The sequence below is a fragment of the Euphorbia lathyris genome, chromosome 3 (genome assembly GCF_963576675.1).
Source record: "Euphorbia lathyris chromosome 3, ddEupLath1.1, whole genome shotgun sequence".
Lineage (NCBI taxonomy): Eukaryota > Viridiplantae > Streptophyta > Magnoliopsida > Malpighiales > Euphorbiaceae > Euphorbia > Euphorbia lathyris.
The window spans coordinates 113,437-129,701 of record NC_088912.1 but is presented as its reverse complement, the minus strand read 5'-3'; the positions used below and the strand labels follow the sequence as shown (position 1 = coordinate 129,701).

Below are 16,265 nucleotides of genomic sequence, written 5' to 3'. Positions count from 1 at the left end.
AGCTTTAATTACTTAATTTTTCTTCATCGAATTGAAAATTAATTAAATTTGTAAAAAAAATAATATACCAGTTAAACTTAGAATATGTAAAATACTCTATAAACCAAGAAATTATCCTAAAGAAAAACATATGGTGTATTTTGTTGAGAGCAGATTTTGTTTCTAAATATTTATCTAAAATTTGAACTTCAAGATTTAGTAACTCAAATATCTTTATTGTGTGTGATATTGTTGGATATGGACATTAATATCTTACCTTATTATTTCATTCTATTTGTCTTTTGGGAAATGGACAACAAGAAAAACACTTATCTGGTGATTAACTTCTAATTCACATGATGTCTCTCACTTAAACTCTATGCTCTCTTAGAATAGAATTTGTGTATAAAAAGGCGTTGATAGAGTAATTCCGGTATAAGAAAGTGTTTCACATTGAATTAGAGAAATGGAAAATAAGGAAAAGAAGCCTCATGTGCTGCTGGTAATATTCCCCGGCCAGGGACACATCAACCCCGCTCTTCAACTAGTGAAGCGCCTCCTTTCCATGGGAATCCATGTGACCTTTTCCACCAGTGTCGGTGCAGAACGCACCATGTCTAAAACCTGTATTCTTCCTTCCTTATCTTTTGCTTCCTTCTCCGATGGCAACGATGATGCTTTCACACCCGTCCAAAATTTTGAAGATTACATATCTGGTCTGAGGATTCACGGCTCTGAAAGTCTCCGTGAAATCATAAATAATTCTTCATTCACTTGTGTTGCTTACTCACTTCTTCTTCCTTGGGTTGCTGGGGAATTCAACCTCCCATCCGTGCTTTTCTGGTCTCAAGCTGGTACTGTTTTCAACATCTATTACCATTACTTCCATGGTTTTAGCGACGAACTAGAGAAGAATATCAGTGATCCTTCTTTCTTGTTTCGTTTCCTGGATTGCCGCCTTTATCTAGCCATGATCTTCCTTCCTTTTTCAGTCCTTCTGATACCAACAAATATGCTTTTTCAGTCCTGGAAGAACATCTCCAGATCCTTGATGGAGAAACTAATCCAACAATTCTTGTCAACACCTTGGACGCATTAGAATTGGAGGCCTTGAACTCCATCAGCAAGCACAAATTGGTGGGAATTGGGCCTTTGGTTCCTTTTGGTTCTGATTCTTCAGTGAGAGGCGATCTTTTCAAATGCCGAACTTCCCATTTTTACATTGATTGGCTTAACTCAAAGGATGAAGGTTCAGTTATTTACATATCTTTTGGAAGCATCACAGAAGTATCAGAGAGGCAAATGGAAGAGATGAGGAGAGCATTAATAGAGAGTGGGCGTCCATTCTTGTGGGTTATAAGAGAGAAATCCATGGAAAAGGTAGAAGAGAATGGAGTGATAGTGCCATGGTGCAGTCAATTAGAGGTGCTATCAAATCCAGGAATAGGTTGTTTTTTTACCCATTGTGGTTGGAATTCCACAACAGAGAGCTTGGCTTGTGGAGTCCCTATGGTAGCATTTCCCCAATGGACTGATCAGTTAACAAATGCTAAGCTGCTACAAGATTGTTGGAAAACTGGTGTTAGAGTTACTCCTAATGAAGATGGGATGGTTCCGGCTGAAGAGATAAAGAGGTGTCTCAATATGGTGATGGGAGATGGAGAGATGAGAGAGAATGCCATCAAATGGAAGGTTTCAGCAAGAAATGCTTTTAAGGAAGGTGGTTCTTCTTACAAAAATCTTCAAGATTTTGCTAACTCATTGTTTCATCATTTTTGGAGTATTTCACCTATGTAGGCTAAGACTAATGGCCATAATATTAAATAAATGAATAAATAAAATTAAAGTGATAATCAACTCGTGGGTTTAATTTAAATTTCCATTTCCCTACAACACAACTCAAGATCGTTAGATCTTTTATTTGAAAGATATGCACTTTCAATGATTTTATTAATTTTAAGAAGTAAAGACCATACAAGTAAATAGACTAAATTTTGAATTTAATGATGGTGATAAAATGTTTGCCTTTAAAAGCAATTGAACTATAAGTAAATAAGATATTAATTGTTGCTTTGCATTAGCACTAGTTCTCTCTTTATGCTGTTGTTTAAAATGGGCCGGGAGACAATGATAAACGCCAAACCAAAGAAATAGAATTTACACTAAGCAAATGAAAAATGTCTATATTACTTTAACCAAATGAAAAGTATAACTTTGATTGTTAACAAACATTAGACCTGCATCCGTAAATAATGACTCTTATGCTCTACGTGCTCTTTAAAAAGGGTCTCATAAACATATCCTGAGTATAAGGGTAGTTGTCTTGATAACTCATATATGGTCACATTGCATTTAATTGAAGTTTTGTTAAAATTGATGTTTGACATGGGCTGAGACAGGTTGGTCCCTCTGGCTGTCGGAACCACCATGGTCACCAGTAGTTTCGGCCTCCGTGTCTCCACAAAATTTGAGGTGTTGTGGTGTTCCGGCCCTCCTGTTTCCAAGAAATTTAGATCGGGTGCTGAATTAGCACCCCAGAATTGGCTTAGGTCCTGTTAGGTTTTATCTAAATTCAAAATTCCAATTTTTTTGGTTTGCTAGGCTTTCTCTAAATCCAAATTTTTTTTTTTTTTTTTTGCGTCTTAGGCCCTCATTAAATCCAAATTTCTAATTTTTTTTTTGCATGTTAGGTCTTTCTTAAACCTAAATTTCTATCTTTTTTGGCCTATTAGGCTCTCTCTGATTCCGAATTTTTTACACACCAAATGTAAAATGGACCCCCCAACATAACAATTTTGTATTCGCCACTGTGTTTGATTATGGTATTGATGATTACATCATTTACAAAACATAGACTAGGTATAAGTTGATTATTTATATAAATATACCATTGTCATTTGGCTAATACATAAGGAACCTTTCAACTTGATGTAAAAAATGTGTTGGCCCTAAACTTGCTTAAAGTTGAAATTTCAATGAACTCCTTGTAAATGTGGCAATCTATCTTGATGCTATGATATTTACAACTTGTATGCGCAATATTTAGACATCTTCTAAGTTAACTGACAAAATAAAGATTAGTTCTAACATTGTAACTTGTACAGTTCCAAATAAAGCTTAGTTCCAACATTGTAACATTACACTTGGAACTGTTTGTTTTTAAAATCGTATCAGTTATGTTCATACGAGTTGATAAATTTGCCGTCTTCAGCTTGTGTTACTCTTGGTTGTATGAGCAAAGCTCCATTAGATGGGTGTGTCCAAAATTTGGTGAGGAGGATTTTGGTGCAGCTTCAACAAGTGAAGGAGCTAGAGTTAAGAATTGGTTTCTTGAGTTAATTCTTGTCTTTTTACATTTTATATTTGTCAATTAAGTATGAAGCTGAATTACTACAATATCATCTTAAATTTATCTTTTCATTATGTTTGAAGATTCTATTAGTGGTCGAGATTGGATGGCTATCTTATCCATTGTTAAACATCAAATGTTTAACTCCGGATTATCCTAATTTTAAGCACATTTCGGGAATTGTGAATGCACTTGGTTGTTCACCTATGCTTGAGAGATTAGTTATAGATCAGGTAATGTTTGTTGGAGTCAGTGTTAACTTCAAATTTAATTCAAGTATAATTATGGTGTTTTTTGTAATGTATTTTGATTTTTGACCAGCTCTGTGTAGAAACTTTTGACTATATTGCTCGGCAAAGTTTTACCATTTCGCGTTCTATGAAGAAACTTGTATAGAAAATGCAATGATATACACTTTCTAGGCGTAGAGTTTAAAGAATAAATGATTTAAATGAAGCCATTAGAAATGATTGATGTGAATATAATATTAAGTTTCTGATTTCATGACAACTCTTTCTTCAGTATCATGCGACTGAAGATATTGTCAATGTAAGATTCTACATTTTATTGAGTTTCTACTCAAAGAATGCAAGAAAATTAGAAAAGATGGTCCTGACATTACATGGTGAAATGGACTTTCGGTTTAAAGTTTCTAAAAAATTGTTAAGCTTGGTAAGGTGTTCTCCACATGCCATTTTAGAGTTGTTATAATCTAATTTGATAGTCATATACGGTCTTGTAAGTTTAAAGTTTCGTAATTTTTTGACATTTAATGGTGGTCGTTGTGTTCTGTATATTTGATTCCGATTCTATTTGAACCCTTTCACTTAGTGAAAATATGTTTTTGCTTTTAGTTGATCTAATGGTGCTGTGTTCTTTTTTTTTTCTTGGTAAGTTCAAATTATTTTTCTCCTCCTACCTCTCCTAAGGTTCGAACCGAGAACATTTAGCTGTAAACATTAGCTGATTAATGCCAGCTCACCCCATGGGTGATGGTGTTGTGTTTTGTTGTAGCACGTAATATTTCTTTTATGTAAATTGTTTTTACATGCAACATATCTTAATTCTGGTAAAAGCTTTCTATTTATAAAGCTGAATTATGGGGTCATTTGATGGTCATAAGTTGTCACCTAGTAAAGTGTTTCGAAAGCTTGTAGCTTAAGTGGATAGTGGTTTGGTGATTAATACTATTAGTAAGGATGATGGGGTGAATGATCTTCAAAATCTGATTGCAAAACCATTTAGAAGTGCGGATATTATGGCTAAAGTTGCTTACTTTGTTCCTTTTTGGTTTTCATTCCTTTGACATTCCTCTTCCCCGGGCTTCAAAATTTAATCCTTGATGGTCGGGTTGGTGCAACTTTGCACAGTTTTTGTTTGTTGTAACCTTAGGAAGGATATGAAAGTGTGACATTCATGTCAAAAACTTTATCTTTCACGAAGATATATATATACACTGATAAATCTTTCAGCTAAGAATCCATCCCACACGACTAAATTAGTAGTGAAATTCTAAAACACAACAATTATCAAATTAAGTTCACTTGCAAGTCAAATCCAATCTGAGACAGGCTCATCAAATATCACAACATTGAATTCACCAATGTTGAATAATAGGAAAGATGTATGCCGAAACCGAATAATAGTCTGCGAATTCTCTCATCCACTTCGAACCCAAAGCTGACCTTCACTTCTTACAATCTGTACTTGCCATTTTGTCCCAGTACGGACCTTCAAGCATTAGAGTCAAAGCATCAACTCCACTCTTGCCTTCCAAGTTGAGTGATACCTGTCATATACACCAAATAAACACATTCTTACTACTATTTAGTTCTTAAACATATATTTTGTATCTTGTATTCGACATGTGCAGAAAAGCAACCTCAGTAGTACACAAAAGGCTAAAGTACATGAATACATGTCTCTTGTATAGTAGCCGTTCCCACCAACGAAAGATGTTCGAAATTATGCATAATTTAGCAAATTTCAATTTGCACGCAAAATTAAACCCACCCAGGATCAAGTCTACTCAAACTTCTTTGCATCAGGAGCCCAATAACTTTATTTATTATTTAAAATCTAAATAGCCAAAATACAAACTTGATGATGTTACATAAATCAAACTAGTAATTTCAAATGTTGCATTTGGAGAAGAAATACCTCATGATCATGCATCTTAGACAACGAAAATTAAGAAAACTTGGTGTCCGCTAATAGCGTAATATAATACTTAATCGATAAGTTAATTTTGTTGAATAATTTTCACCTCCTGATCAGAAAGCCGACTAATCAATTCAAATTTGAATTCGTGCTAGAACCGAAAGGAAACCAAAGTTTGCATTTCTTCATTCTTGGTATTGGTTCAACAATTATTCAAGTACATTAACATACTCTAATGGACATGTTAATAAATATTCCAAACCAACAGCAACGGCAGAGGAAGAAGATTTAATCTCAAATCAAGGTTTCTACAAATTGTAATGCTAAGAGCATCTACCGGAACGAGTAGTTCAACAAGGATTCTATGCGTCAGACATTGATAACTTCCACTATTTTCAATTGGGATTGTTGTTCATATGGTATATTCAGAAAATCTATCTTTATACCAATCCGATTCAAAAATATTAACCCGGCTAAACAGAGCTAACAAAAGCCTAATCAGTTCCTTAACCGTATCAGCAACGGTCTTCTGCTTGAGCTTTCTTCTTCCTCTTATGTGGATTTTTCTTGTATAGTAAAAATTTCCTCATTTACTGACTGGCAGCACGAACTATCACTAGAAAACGTCGAATTCTTTGGCTTGAAGCATTCGTGGCCCATAAACCCCTGCAATTCGACAAGCAATATAGAGGATTAGTAACTTTTCGACAAAATAAAATGTAACAAAGGCCTCAAATTATGACATGAATCTTAAGAACAAGAAAAACATTCCGGAAACACATCCGGTTATACATGACATCAAAGATGAAGTTTCTCTATTTAGATGGATATAACTACTCCATCTTCGATTCAACTAAACATGGTAAAGTTCATATATGTATCTACAAGGAACAAATAATGTCCTCTTGTCGGTCATCATAACAAACTCAAGACCCTTCACAAGGGGTGGAGGTAATGTCTTATTTGACCGACTTAGAAGCATATATTCACACACACTACAAAATAGACTAACATAGCAATAAATATAAAGAAGGAAGATATTACAAAAAAAATAGAAATCTTACCCCATCTTCTCCTATTGTTTGAGAAGGCAAATCAGATGAGTTACTCTCATTTCCTGCATGGGAATGTAAAGTCAACAAAACACATCCTTGACTCTTTGATATGTTTTGTTTCTGCGAACCCGGTTTCCTTTTATGACTATTCCCCTTATAATTGTGGTTCAGCTTATCTGGTGAAGGCATCCTCTAAAAAATGTCTCCAAGTGTCCTATCTAGGGAGAGGAACTAAATGATAATCCACCAACTGAACATGCAGTTCCTTATCGTCTTCATTCTCTCATCATTTTCCGTGTCTGAAAGGATAATGTTCGCCGGCCACGTTCTGCAATCAGTGCTAGATATCCTTCTTTGTTCATTTGAGTGTCCGTGATATCTGCTGATGCAATCACATCTTGACATGAATTTCCTTGTTTCTTACAATACAAATACAAATGAGAGAAAAGACCTAATGCAACTTATACTTGAGAAAGTTCAATTGGGAAGGACTTAATGCAGGGAAGCTTTCACCAACTTATGTAAAACAATTGGCAGACTAGACCTAATTATTCATGGTTGCTTCCTATGGTTAATCAAATACCATAACAAATTAGCGATATCCGAATATAATTAAAATGACGAAATCAAGGTAATTAGAATTAGCAATATAGCTAATTATTGATGGAAGAAATTACAATTAGCAACTCAAAAGCATCTTAATTCCAAGGATTGTCAAATAGCATAACAATCAATTAAGTGGAATAAATTAGAATTAAAAAGTGTCCATCTTAACTCAAAAGCATGCTAATTTAATTTAAGAAATTAGAATTCAATTAAATGGAAGAAACTCAAAAGCATTCAATCAGAATTAAAATTACCTAATTGATGTGTGAATTGCGAACAACAATTGAAGAAAGGAGGAAATTGATTCAAAGGCAGAAGAAGTGCAGAACTGAATGGCAGCCGCAGGTTGAGGGTTTCGTTCCGTCAAGATCGATCTCTGCCCCTCCCTCTCTCTCTCCTCTCCATATCAACATCGTATTAACTTTAAAGTTAGGGTTTCAAAGTTATTTAAAGGACTCAAGGGATAAGATGGGAAAATATTAAATTTATGGGGACAATTTAGACTATTTTTATTTTGTAATATATATAATATATACATAAAAAACGATATCTAATACGTAAAAAAAACGATATCAATAAATTATTTACCTTAAATAATACAATTTTTTTTAATATAAATAATTTACACAAGTATAAATTTTTTTATGTATATATATTACATAAATTGGATTCAAATTAGCGGAAATTATAAAAACAAACTCAGTAATTTGATTAATTTGTAAATATAGTTTTGTGGTTTAAAAAATTACAACTATATATATGCTTTGTACAATTTGCAAATACAAACATTTCATTAAACATTATTACCGTGGCTATTGAGGGGTTTGGATCAACTAAAATACTAATTTATACATATGTAAAGTATGACTTTACAAATTAATTTAATTACATGTATTGTTGACCCAAAATTAAGTTATCAATCTTTTAACAACAAGGAATATTTATGTGTTGTAAATAGGTTTTGATAGGGGCATTAGAAATTACAGTTAAACCTAATGAAAATGATGGGAATATATAAAATGAAACATGCTCATATTGCTATCTACTATTTTAAACAAATATCACTATCTATAGAGAGATATGGAAAATTTTGGATCAAATTGGCCTTCAAACTTGACAATTAGGACCAATTTTGCCCAAATTTTGATATTTAGGTATCAATTTAATTTTGATAAACTGATGCAAATTTTATAAAAAAGTTTGGTATTAAAATCGATGGAATTTGAGTCAATTTGTTAAAATTTACCAACTTGAGGCCTGAGTTGATACCTAAACTGCGAGTTGGACTAAATTAATTTCGACTGCCAACTTTAGTGGACCTTTTGACCCTTAATTCAATGTAAAGATATGCCAAGACTAGGGATGTGAATAAGCACTAAACCTAGAATCATAACATAATGTTGTTTATATAAATATAAAAGATTAAAATACCCCTTTGAGCACTTAAAATAAAATGCCCTTCAGGATTTCTATTATTCTCCTACCGTTCATTTCCAATGGGATAACTAGACAAAGTATGTAACACCCTAGCCGTATATCACTTATTTTTAACACATATCAGACAATATTGATTCTATATCTCATAGTCATTCAAAACATACAAAAACACATACATATTTGTAACCATTTATATTACAGACTTTATTTATGATTACATATATTACAGATTATGTTTGTATTTCACCCAAACTTCAAATATTCTACATGCTAGGAATGAGAGGAGAGAGCGCGAGATGGAACACAGCCAACCAACCTTTCATCCATGCTATTTACAATATCTGAACCTTTTACATACATAGGTATAACATATGCAAATATCAGAATTTTAGGAGCTCTATATGTTGGTCCCGTGTAACGTGATAGTATTAGTTCCAAATGGGGGGGGGTTAGGAACTAATTAAACTTTTTCTTAATTAATGCTGACTTAATTTAAGATTTTATGATTTAACTCAATTTCAGGTCAGCTAGGCTGAGTATAATGTCAGACAGCTTTAGACAGATACTGACTAGAGCTGTTTCAATCGTGAGTTGAGAAGTAACACTTAAGTCAGTTTCCAACTTAGTACTCAGCTTACTCAGCTTTAGACTGCTGAAATTCTGTCTTAGTTAGGGGCAGTAATGGTTTGCTAGAACCCACTTACTGTCTGTGTACCATAAGCCCACTGCTAGCTAAAGACATTCCCATATGATCGTGCACATCAAACATCTGAGTTGGAACTTATAGAACGGTACATTAGAGAGATAGAATTAATTAATTGATTGACAGTAAAATGTCAAGGTAATTAATTGGTGGTTAGTTAATTGATTAATTGATACTTTGTATCAAGGTAATTGATTAATGGTCTTAAGTGTTGAGTATTTAATTGATAAATTAGTTTGTGGAATGTAATTAATTAATTAGTAAATTAATGAAATTGCATTCGGTGAATAATTAATTAAATTAACACGTCAATTTATTAATTAGTGTTATTCATTTAATTGGGGTAATTAAATTTAATCTAATCATAATTAATTGCATAGAATAAATATTATTGGTATTTATTTATGTAATTAGATTAGGATTGGATTAGTTTTGTAATTAACCAATTTAACCTAATTAACTATATATAGAATACACTATATATATATATAAATTAAAAACACTCTAAACCTAATTAACTAATACACTTATTCGGCCACCACAAACATGGAGGAAGAAAATCGAAATGATTTTCGGCAGCCACCATTCCACTTGAAAGTGGGATTTTGTTTAGGCAAATATCAAAATCTCTTTAGTTCTTCTTCGTTCTTCGGCTAGCACCGGTTTTAGCTCGATAGCTGTTCGTGCACCTAACTATATGGAGATCTTACTACTTTGTGGATTCTTCAGCCATCTCTAGAAGAGACAGTCCGGGTAAGTTTTTATCCTTAAACGGATCTAAAAGGTTTTATTCAATCAATGGTTAACGGACAAAGATCAAGCTATAAGGGATTAGAAATAAATTTTAAACCGCAATTCCGCTGCGTTACAGTAGATTAACTGGCAATAATCTCTAACAGTGGCTGCAACTGTGGCTGGTTCTTCTTGATCATTGTCTTCATCCATAAAAGAATAAAAACTGTAGTTGTTTTCTTTTTCACCAGTCCAGTCCCAAACTACTTCTTCATCAATGGTGACATCTCTACTGATGACGATTTTTTAAGTCTGAGGATCAAACATTTTGTACCCTTTGGAATGTTTTGAATAGCCCACAAACAAGTATTTCTTACTTTTATCATCTAGCTTTTTGCCTTCTTCATCTGGTACATGGACATGAGCAACACTACCAAAAACACGCAAATGAGAAATACTGGGTTTTATTCCGCTCCATGCTTTTTGTGGAGTTTGATCCCAAACACTGACAGTTGGTGATCTGTTCACCAGGTAGACAACACAGTCTACTGCTTCAGCCCATAACTGCGTCGGCAAATTTTTGCTTTTTAACATGCTTCTCACCATGTTGAGCACCGTTCTGTTCTTTCTTTCGACTACGCCATTTTGCTGAAGTGATATGGGGACTGAAAGGAAATGACAGATTCCATGCTCTTCACAAAATTGGTTGAAAGAGATGGATATATATTCACCGCCTCTGTCTGATCTGAGTGCCTTAATAAGATGGCCACTTTCTTTCTCTACTTGGACTTTGAATTTTTTAAATGTCTCAAAAACTTCTGATTTTTCCTTCAAAAGATACACCCAAGTTTTTCTACTATAATCATCAATGAAAAGTAGAAAATACTTATTTTTACCCAAAGACTGTGGAGTGATCGGTCCACACACGTCTGTGTGAACTAGCTCAAGTGGTGTCTCTGCTCTTGATATGGACTCCTTTGGAAAACTGGTTCTGAATTGTTTTCCAACAAGACATCCTTCGCACAGTTGATGGGGCTGGTCAATGTGAGGCAATCCGTTTACCATCTGCTTCTGTCCCAATAGCTTCAGTCCTGCAATTTTTTCTCCATACTACCGCATCTGATTTACGACAGATTTTACTCGGGATGAGTAATCACTAATGGCCTCTGTCTCTTTCATCCTCATTGTCTCAAATTCTCCTCTCAGCATCTGCAAACGAACCTTTTTAACTTTCTCCTCCCTTGAAGAGAAACTTGTAGGATTTCTCACGCTTGTTTGGCGGTGGTAGCTTCGGCTACTTTCTCGAACATTAATTCATCCAATCATTGATGGATGAGAGTAAGTGCATTTTGAGCGTTTTTGCGATTTTTCTGCAGAGTATCTTTTTCTGCCTGTGACAACGCTACCTTGTTGGCTGGAACTACGTAGTCTTTTTCGATAATATCCCAGACATCTTGACATCCGAGTAACGCATTCATTCGAATACACCAACTTGAATAATTGGTTTTGGTGAGCTGAGACTATTGATAAGGAAGTTTGAGACCGTCTGACATTTTTGTAGGGTATTTGGAACACTTGGTTTTGAGAGAATATAATTATTTCTGCATAAGACTAACTCTCGTAACGTGGCTCTGATACCACTTTGTTAGACTAGAGGGACTAATTACTTTATGAAAAAATTAATTTCATTCCAGGATACATATGATACAAAATATTAAAGACTTCACTTTTTTTTCTCTACACCACATTCACTCAATATATATATATACTACTTGCACCATACCAATGGCACAATTTATTTTCTGGATAAAAACTAACCCATACTAAACCCATACTACTACTTTGACATTTTGAACATATATGACAAAATAAAAAACAAACTCCATACGATGACTTTTACAACCCATACCAAGACTTTGACATCATCACATGTCTTTATTTATTTAATTTTTATTTATTATTTTTTATATCAAAATTAAGTTTATTAATTTTTTAACACTCCGCCCTTTTGTATTTTTCGTTTTGTCCTCTATAGCCCCCCTAAAATTCGTATACATTGATTCTATATAATATTATTTAAATGTTTGAAGGTTGATGAGATGGTTAGGAATGCATGCTTATATTCAAGAGGTCCTAGGTTCAACTTCCCCAAACCTCGTTTATTTTTCAATAACTATAAAACATGTTACTATTATTAATTAATTTAAATGGATTATTTATTGTGGTAACACTTTTGAATTCATTTTTATTATATCTTTATCATTAAAAAAATTACTTTCTTATTTTTGAAATTCAAATAATTTAGTTTTTAAATTAAATTTTAATTTATGAAAAATTTAAAAATAAAAACAGTAAAAATGTTATAATTTCTTAGAAGCTAGCATTGAACTAATAGAAAATTAAATATGTTTACCCTTAACCCCACGACTAAAATTAGCCCCACTAAATCGAAATTCCTGGCTCCGCTACTGCAAAGAGGAATACAATCCCGTGGTTTGTAAAGAATTTACCAAAAGAAATGATTGAAATAGAGAAAAAGAAGAATGCAGAATCGAAAGAAAGTAGATGAACCAAGTCAGAGTGTTGAAGGAAAAATGAGTGAATTAGGTGTTGGTACCACATTTGAGGTTGATGTCAGTGGCGACTTTCGTCTCTAAACACGAGATTCAGTTTATCCGCTTTAGGTACAATTACATCGATGATCTTTATTTTTAACAATTAATTTAAAGTCATCTTTATAAATTGGTTTATAGTTATATTCCATTGGTCACATTTGGTCATATGTGTAGGTGTAAAATTAAAGTTATATTCCATTGATTATACGATGACAATCAAGGTCCATATGATAATAAAGATATACCACATGTTTTTCTAAAAGAAGTTTTTCCATTGGTCACATTTGGGAAGTGGTTTATTTTATGAATTATATACGTAATTTACATTCATATTCAATGAGTCATTATTTTTTATTTTAAGTGGACGATAAGGAGTTTTTTTTGAATTATTATCTTATGCATTTAGCGAGATTTTTATTTTATTCCATTGGCCCAAATCTGGGCCGGAAAAAATTATTATTTAATAGAGTTTATTAGTTTATCGAATATTAATTTATCGAAGCTCTAAGGTATTTTGTAATTATTGAAAATAACATAGTAATTTTATAAGAAAAAGTCACCTTGCCTCGATAAGATGGACTCTTAATTGAAATGAAATTTTGTGAAACTATTGCAAAAGATGCATTACTAGATTTCAATTTTACAAAGGGAACTCAAACATTGTGAACATAAAGGTAACATAAGCTTGTTTTTAAAAAGAGATAAAAATTAAATTTGACCATGTTTGGCTCTTTCGTGGGAAATTGCGGGCGTGCCAGATAATTATAGTATTATCAAACTATGGAGTGAAATTGAGTGCGCTTGCTAACTTCTAATTATCAAAACGATTGTAAGGAATAAAGAAACCGTAAAATTCCTAAGATTCGATTATCAAAACGATACCGACCTTACAGAAAATGGTTGAACAACAAATAAAAAAAAATGTACTGGAAGCTTGAATAAACTTTGCACTGAAAAATTAAATCTAAGGAAACAATCGAGAATTGTAAAAATGCTGAAGTCTAGAGATAATTTGCTAGAGTTTTGGGTAGTTGTGTTGAGTTGTTGGTTGGTTGATGGGGGTTGTTTCATTGTGATTTCTTTCTTTAATAGACGTTGGAGGTAACTTCCTGATTGTTTCCACAAGTCACGTTCTCCACCTTCAAACCACGTCTTGAATAACTGCTCCACTTTGACTTTCATGATGGATTCCTTATGGCGCTTTCTAACTTTCCTGCATTCTAATTGGCTCACAAAATACACGTTAAAATATTAAATGGCTTTCTGATGTCCCTTTGATTTACCTTAGGTTCTCCTTGAGGTTCATCTTAGAAAATAGTTTTCCCCCGGCATTCACTATTGGAAAATCTATTTAGACGTAAGTTAGGCCAATTTAATATATTAAAAATATACAAGTGCCAAAAAATTAAATTATGGTGTAAACAATTGCCCCCCACAAACATGAATTTGAGAGACGAAAATTTATGTTTGGTCCCTAACAAAATCTTTTAGACTCCAAAAAAAAAATCAAAATGCATAAAGGAATAAAATAAAACAAATTTAAGAAGCTTAATTAAAATAAAAGACTAGGTATTAATCTTCCAAATGAATTAAGACTCTTAAAAGAAAACACTAATCCTAATCTAAAATCAAAACTTAAAAAAAAATATAAATTAATTAAAAATATAAGTATAGACCGAAAAGAAGAAAAATGAGATAAAAACAAAAACCAACAAGATCCATCAAAACAGAAGTACAGATTTTGAGACTTTTAGATGGACTTAAAAACTATTTGCAGTAGAATAAATTATGTTAAAAAATAAAATAATAATAAAAAGCTAACCAATTTGATTAGAATTAGAAAACTGAACCGTAGTGGAAGAGAAGCCTCAAACTCGCCAGTATATATGCTCGACTTCTTTTTTTTCTTTCTTTTTGTTTACCTGCTAATCCAAACACGCATCAGTAATGTCTGCGGTGAGTTTGCATATATCCAGCACAACCTCAGTTTTCAGATTATCCTCACCAGTCACCACGCTTCAGCTATTGAGGAGGCCGACACCATTAAGCAAGAGTGCTAACATCAGCACCGATATGCTTTCCGATAAGCTGCACCGTCTCGTCCGATTCACTAGCTCCGTTCAATCTTCCTATGACCGCCCAGTTCGGAGGATCATTGTCGTGGTTTATAAGAATCTTGACTGTGCCCTAACCCTCGTCTGCAAGTGTAAGCGATGGAGTCTGTTTCGCCGGGTTGTGACGATCATCGGTGCTGCTGATTTTAGGAAAGTGCAAAATCTTCTTGAACCTTCGGTTGCTGATATAAAGTGGCTGGAGAGTATATGAGGCTTTCGAAGCAGCGGTGCGAGTGATGATGTTGGTACTGTTCTTACTCTTCCTCCAATTGCGAGTAACATCTTATTCTTGCTTGGGTTTGGTCTTCAATTGCTTGCCACCATTGATGGAGAAAATTGAAGCTTGTAATCAACTTGCGCACCTTGCCAGAGATAATGAAGGAGACTCATCCTTTCCAAAATATAATTTCCATGGAGAAACTCATCCTCAAACTTCAGCTCCCGAGTGATTTAAGATCACTGACTTTTCTTTGATATCTCTCAACAAGTTTTTTTCCCAGATTGAAGAATGAATCTTATTGACCATTGCATCTTCTTTAATCGGTGTTTCCTGATAAAGTCGTCCCTGGGACTGCTGTGTATATTACATGTACAGTCCCTATTGTGACGGGAAAGCTTGTTAGTGTCCAAGATTAGGGGATGGATCAATCATTGATCGGGTTCCTTTAATCACGGTGCTACCAAGTTGTACGTGCATCACCAACTCTTGTTTGACCAAGTTTCCATCATTCGGCTTGCTTGTACGTTGGATTAGAGCTCTTGAACAGAAGTCCATAACTAGTCCCTGTTCTCATAAAGGGTTTGTCGGTGTCAAGAAGTAAAGGCCTCTGAACATAAGTGCACAACCAGTACTTATTCTGACAAAAAGTTTCCCGGTGAGAAGGATTAAAGGCCGGATCAAACATTGATCGGTTTCCTTTAATCAAGGTGCCAACAAGTTGCTTGTGATTGGATTACCGACTCAATTTTTCAATGAAGCTGTTGTGGAGATCAGTGCACTATCAATCCCTATTCTGACGAAAGATTTGATGATGCCAAGGATTAGAGGCTGGATCAGTCAACTGATCGGTTTCCTTTAATCACAGCGCTACCAAGTTTTTCGTGTTGCACTACCAAGTATTGTTGATGAAGATTCCATCATTCAGTCTACTTGCACGTTGGATTGGAGTATGAACAAAGTTGTTGCTGAGTTTGACAAGTGGTGGTCTTTGCGCCTTCCTTACCATTCACACATATTTCATGCAGGGAAGGTGGTTGATGAGGAAGAAGTCAATGGAGATGAAGATAACGATGTTGTTGAAGCCGATGTTGCTCCTGATGAATCTGAATCTGCCGACCTCGACGACTTCCCTGAAGCAGATTTTGCTTTCCTTGCTCAAGTTAACTTTGAAGATTTAGATTTAGATTCAGATGAGAGACTCTTGGAAGATGATTCTCCTCCTTTAAAAAGGCAAAGAATGGACAAGTCCCCTGATATTCCGGCTGACACCGTTGACCTAGGTGATGAAGGCACTC

General features: G+C 34.1%; 1 protein-coding gene and 1 long non-coding RNA gene across 2 annotated transcripts; one reads left to right on the top strand and one right to left on the bottom strand.

Annotated features, from left to right (window-relative positions):
- Positions 1-423: 423 nt before the first annotated feature.
- On the top strand, positions 424-1,786 carry LOC136224279 (phloretin 4'-O-glucosyltransferase-like). Its single transcript, XM_066012560.1, has 2 exons — positions 424-833; positions 1,004-1,786. The coding sequence occupies exons 1-2, from the start codon at positions 446-448 to the stop codon at positions 1,774-1,776; spliced, it is 1,161 nt and encodes a 386-aa protein (XP_065868632.1). The 5' UTR covers positions 424-445; the 3' UTR covers positions 1,777-1,786.
- A 3,837-nt stretch (positions 1,787-5,623) lies between these two features.
- Positions 5,624-7,552, bottom strand: LOC136224512 (uncharacterized). Its single transcript, XR_010686471.1, has 3 exons — positions 7,404-7,552; positions 6,553-6,922; positions 5,624-6,154 (listed from the first exon to the last, which is right to left on the bottom strand). It is a non-coding gene; the product is annotated as an uncharacterized lncRNA (long non-coding RNA).
- Between the last annotated feature and the right edge of the window lie 8,713 nt (positions 7,553-16,265).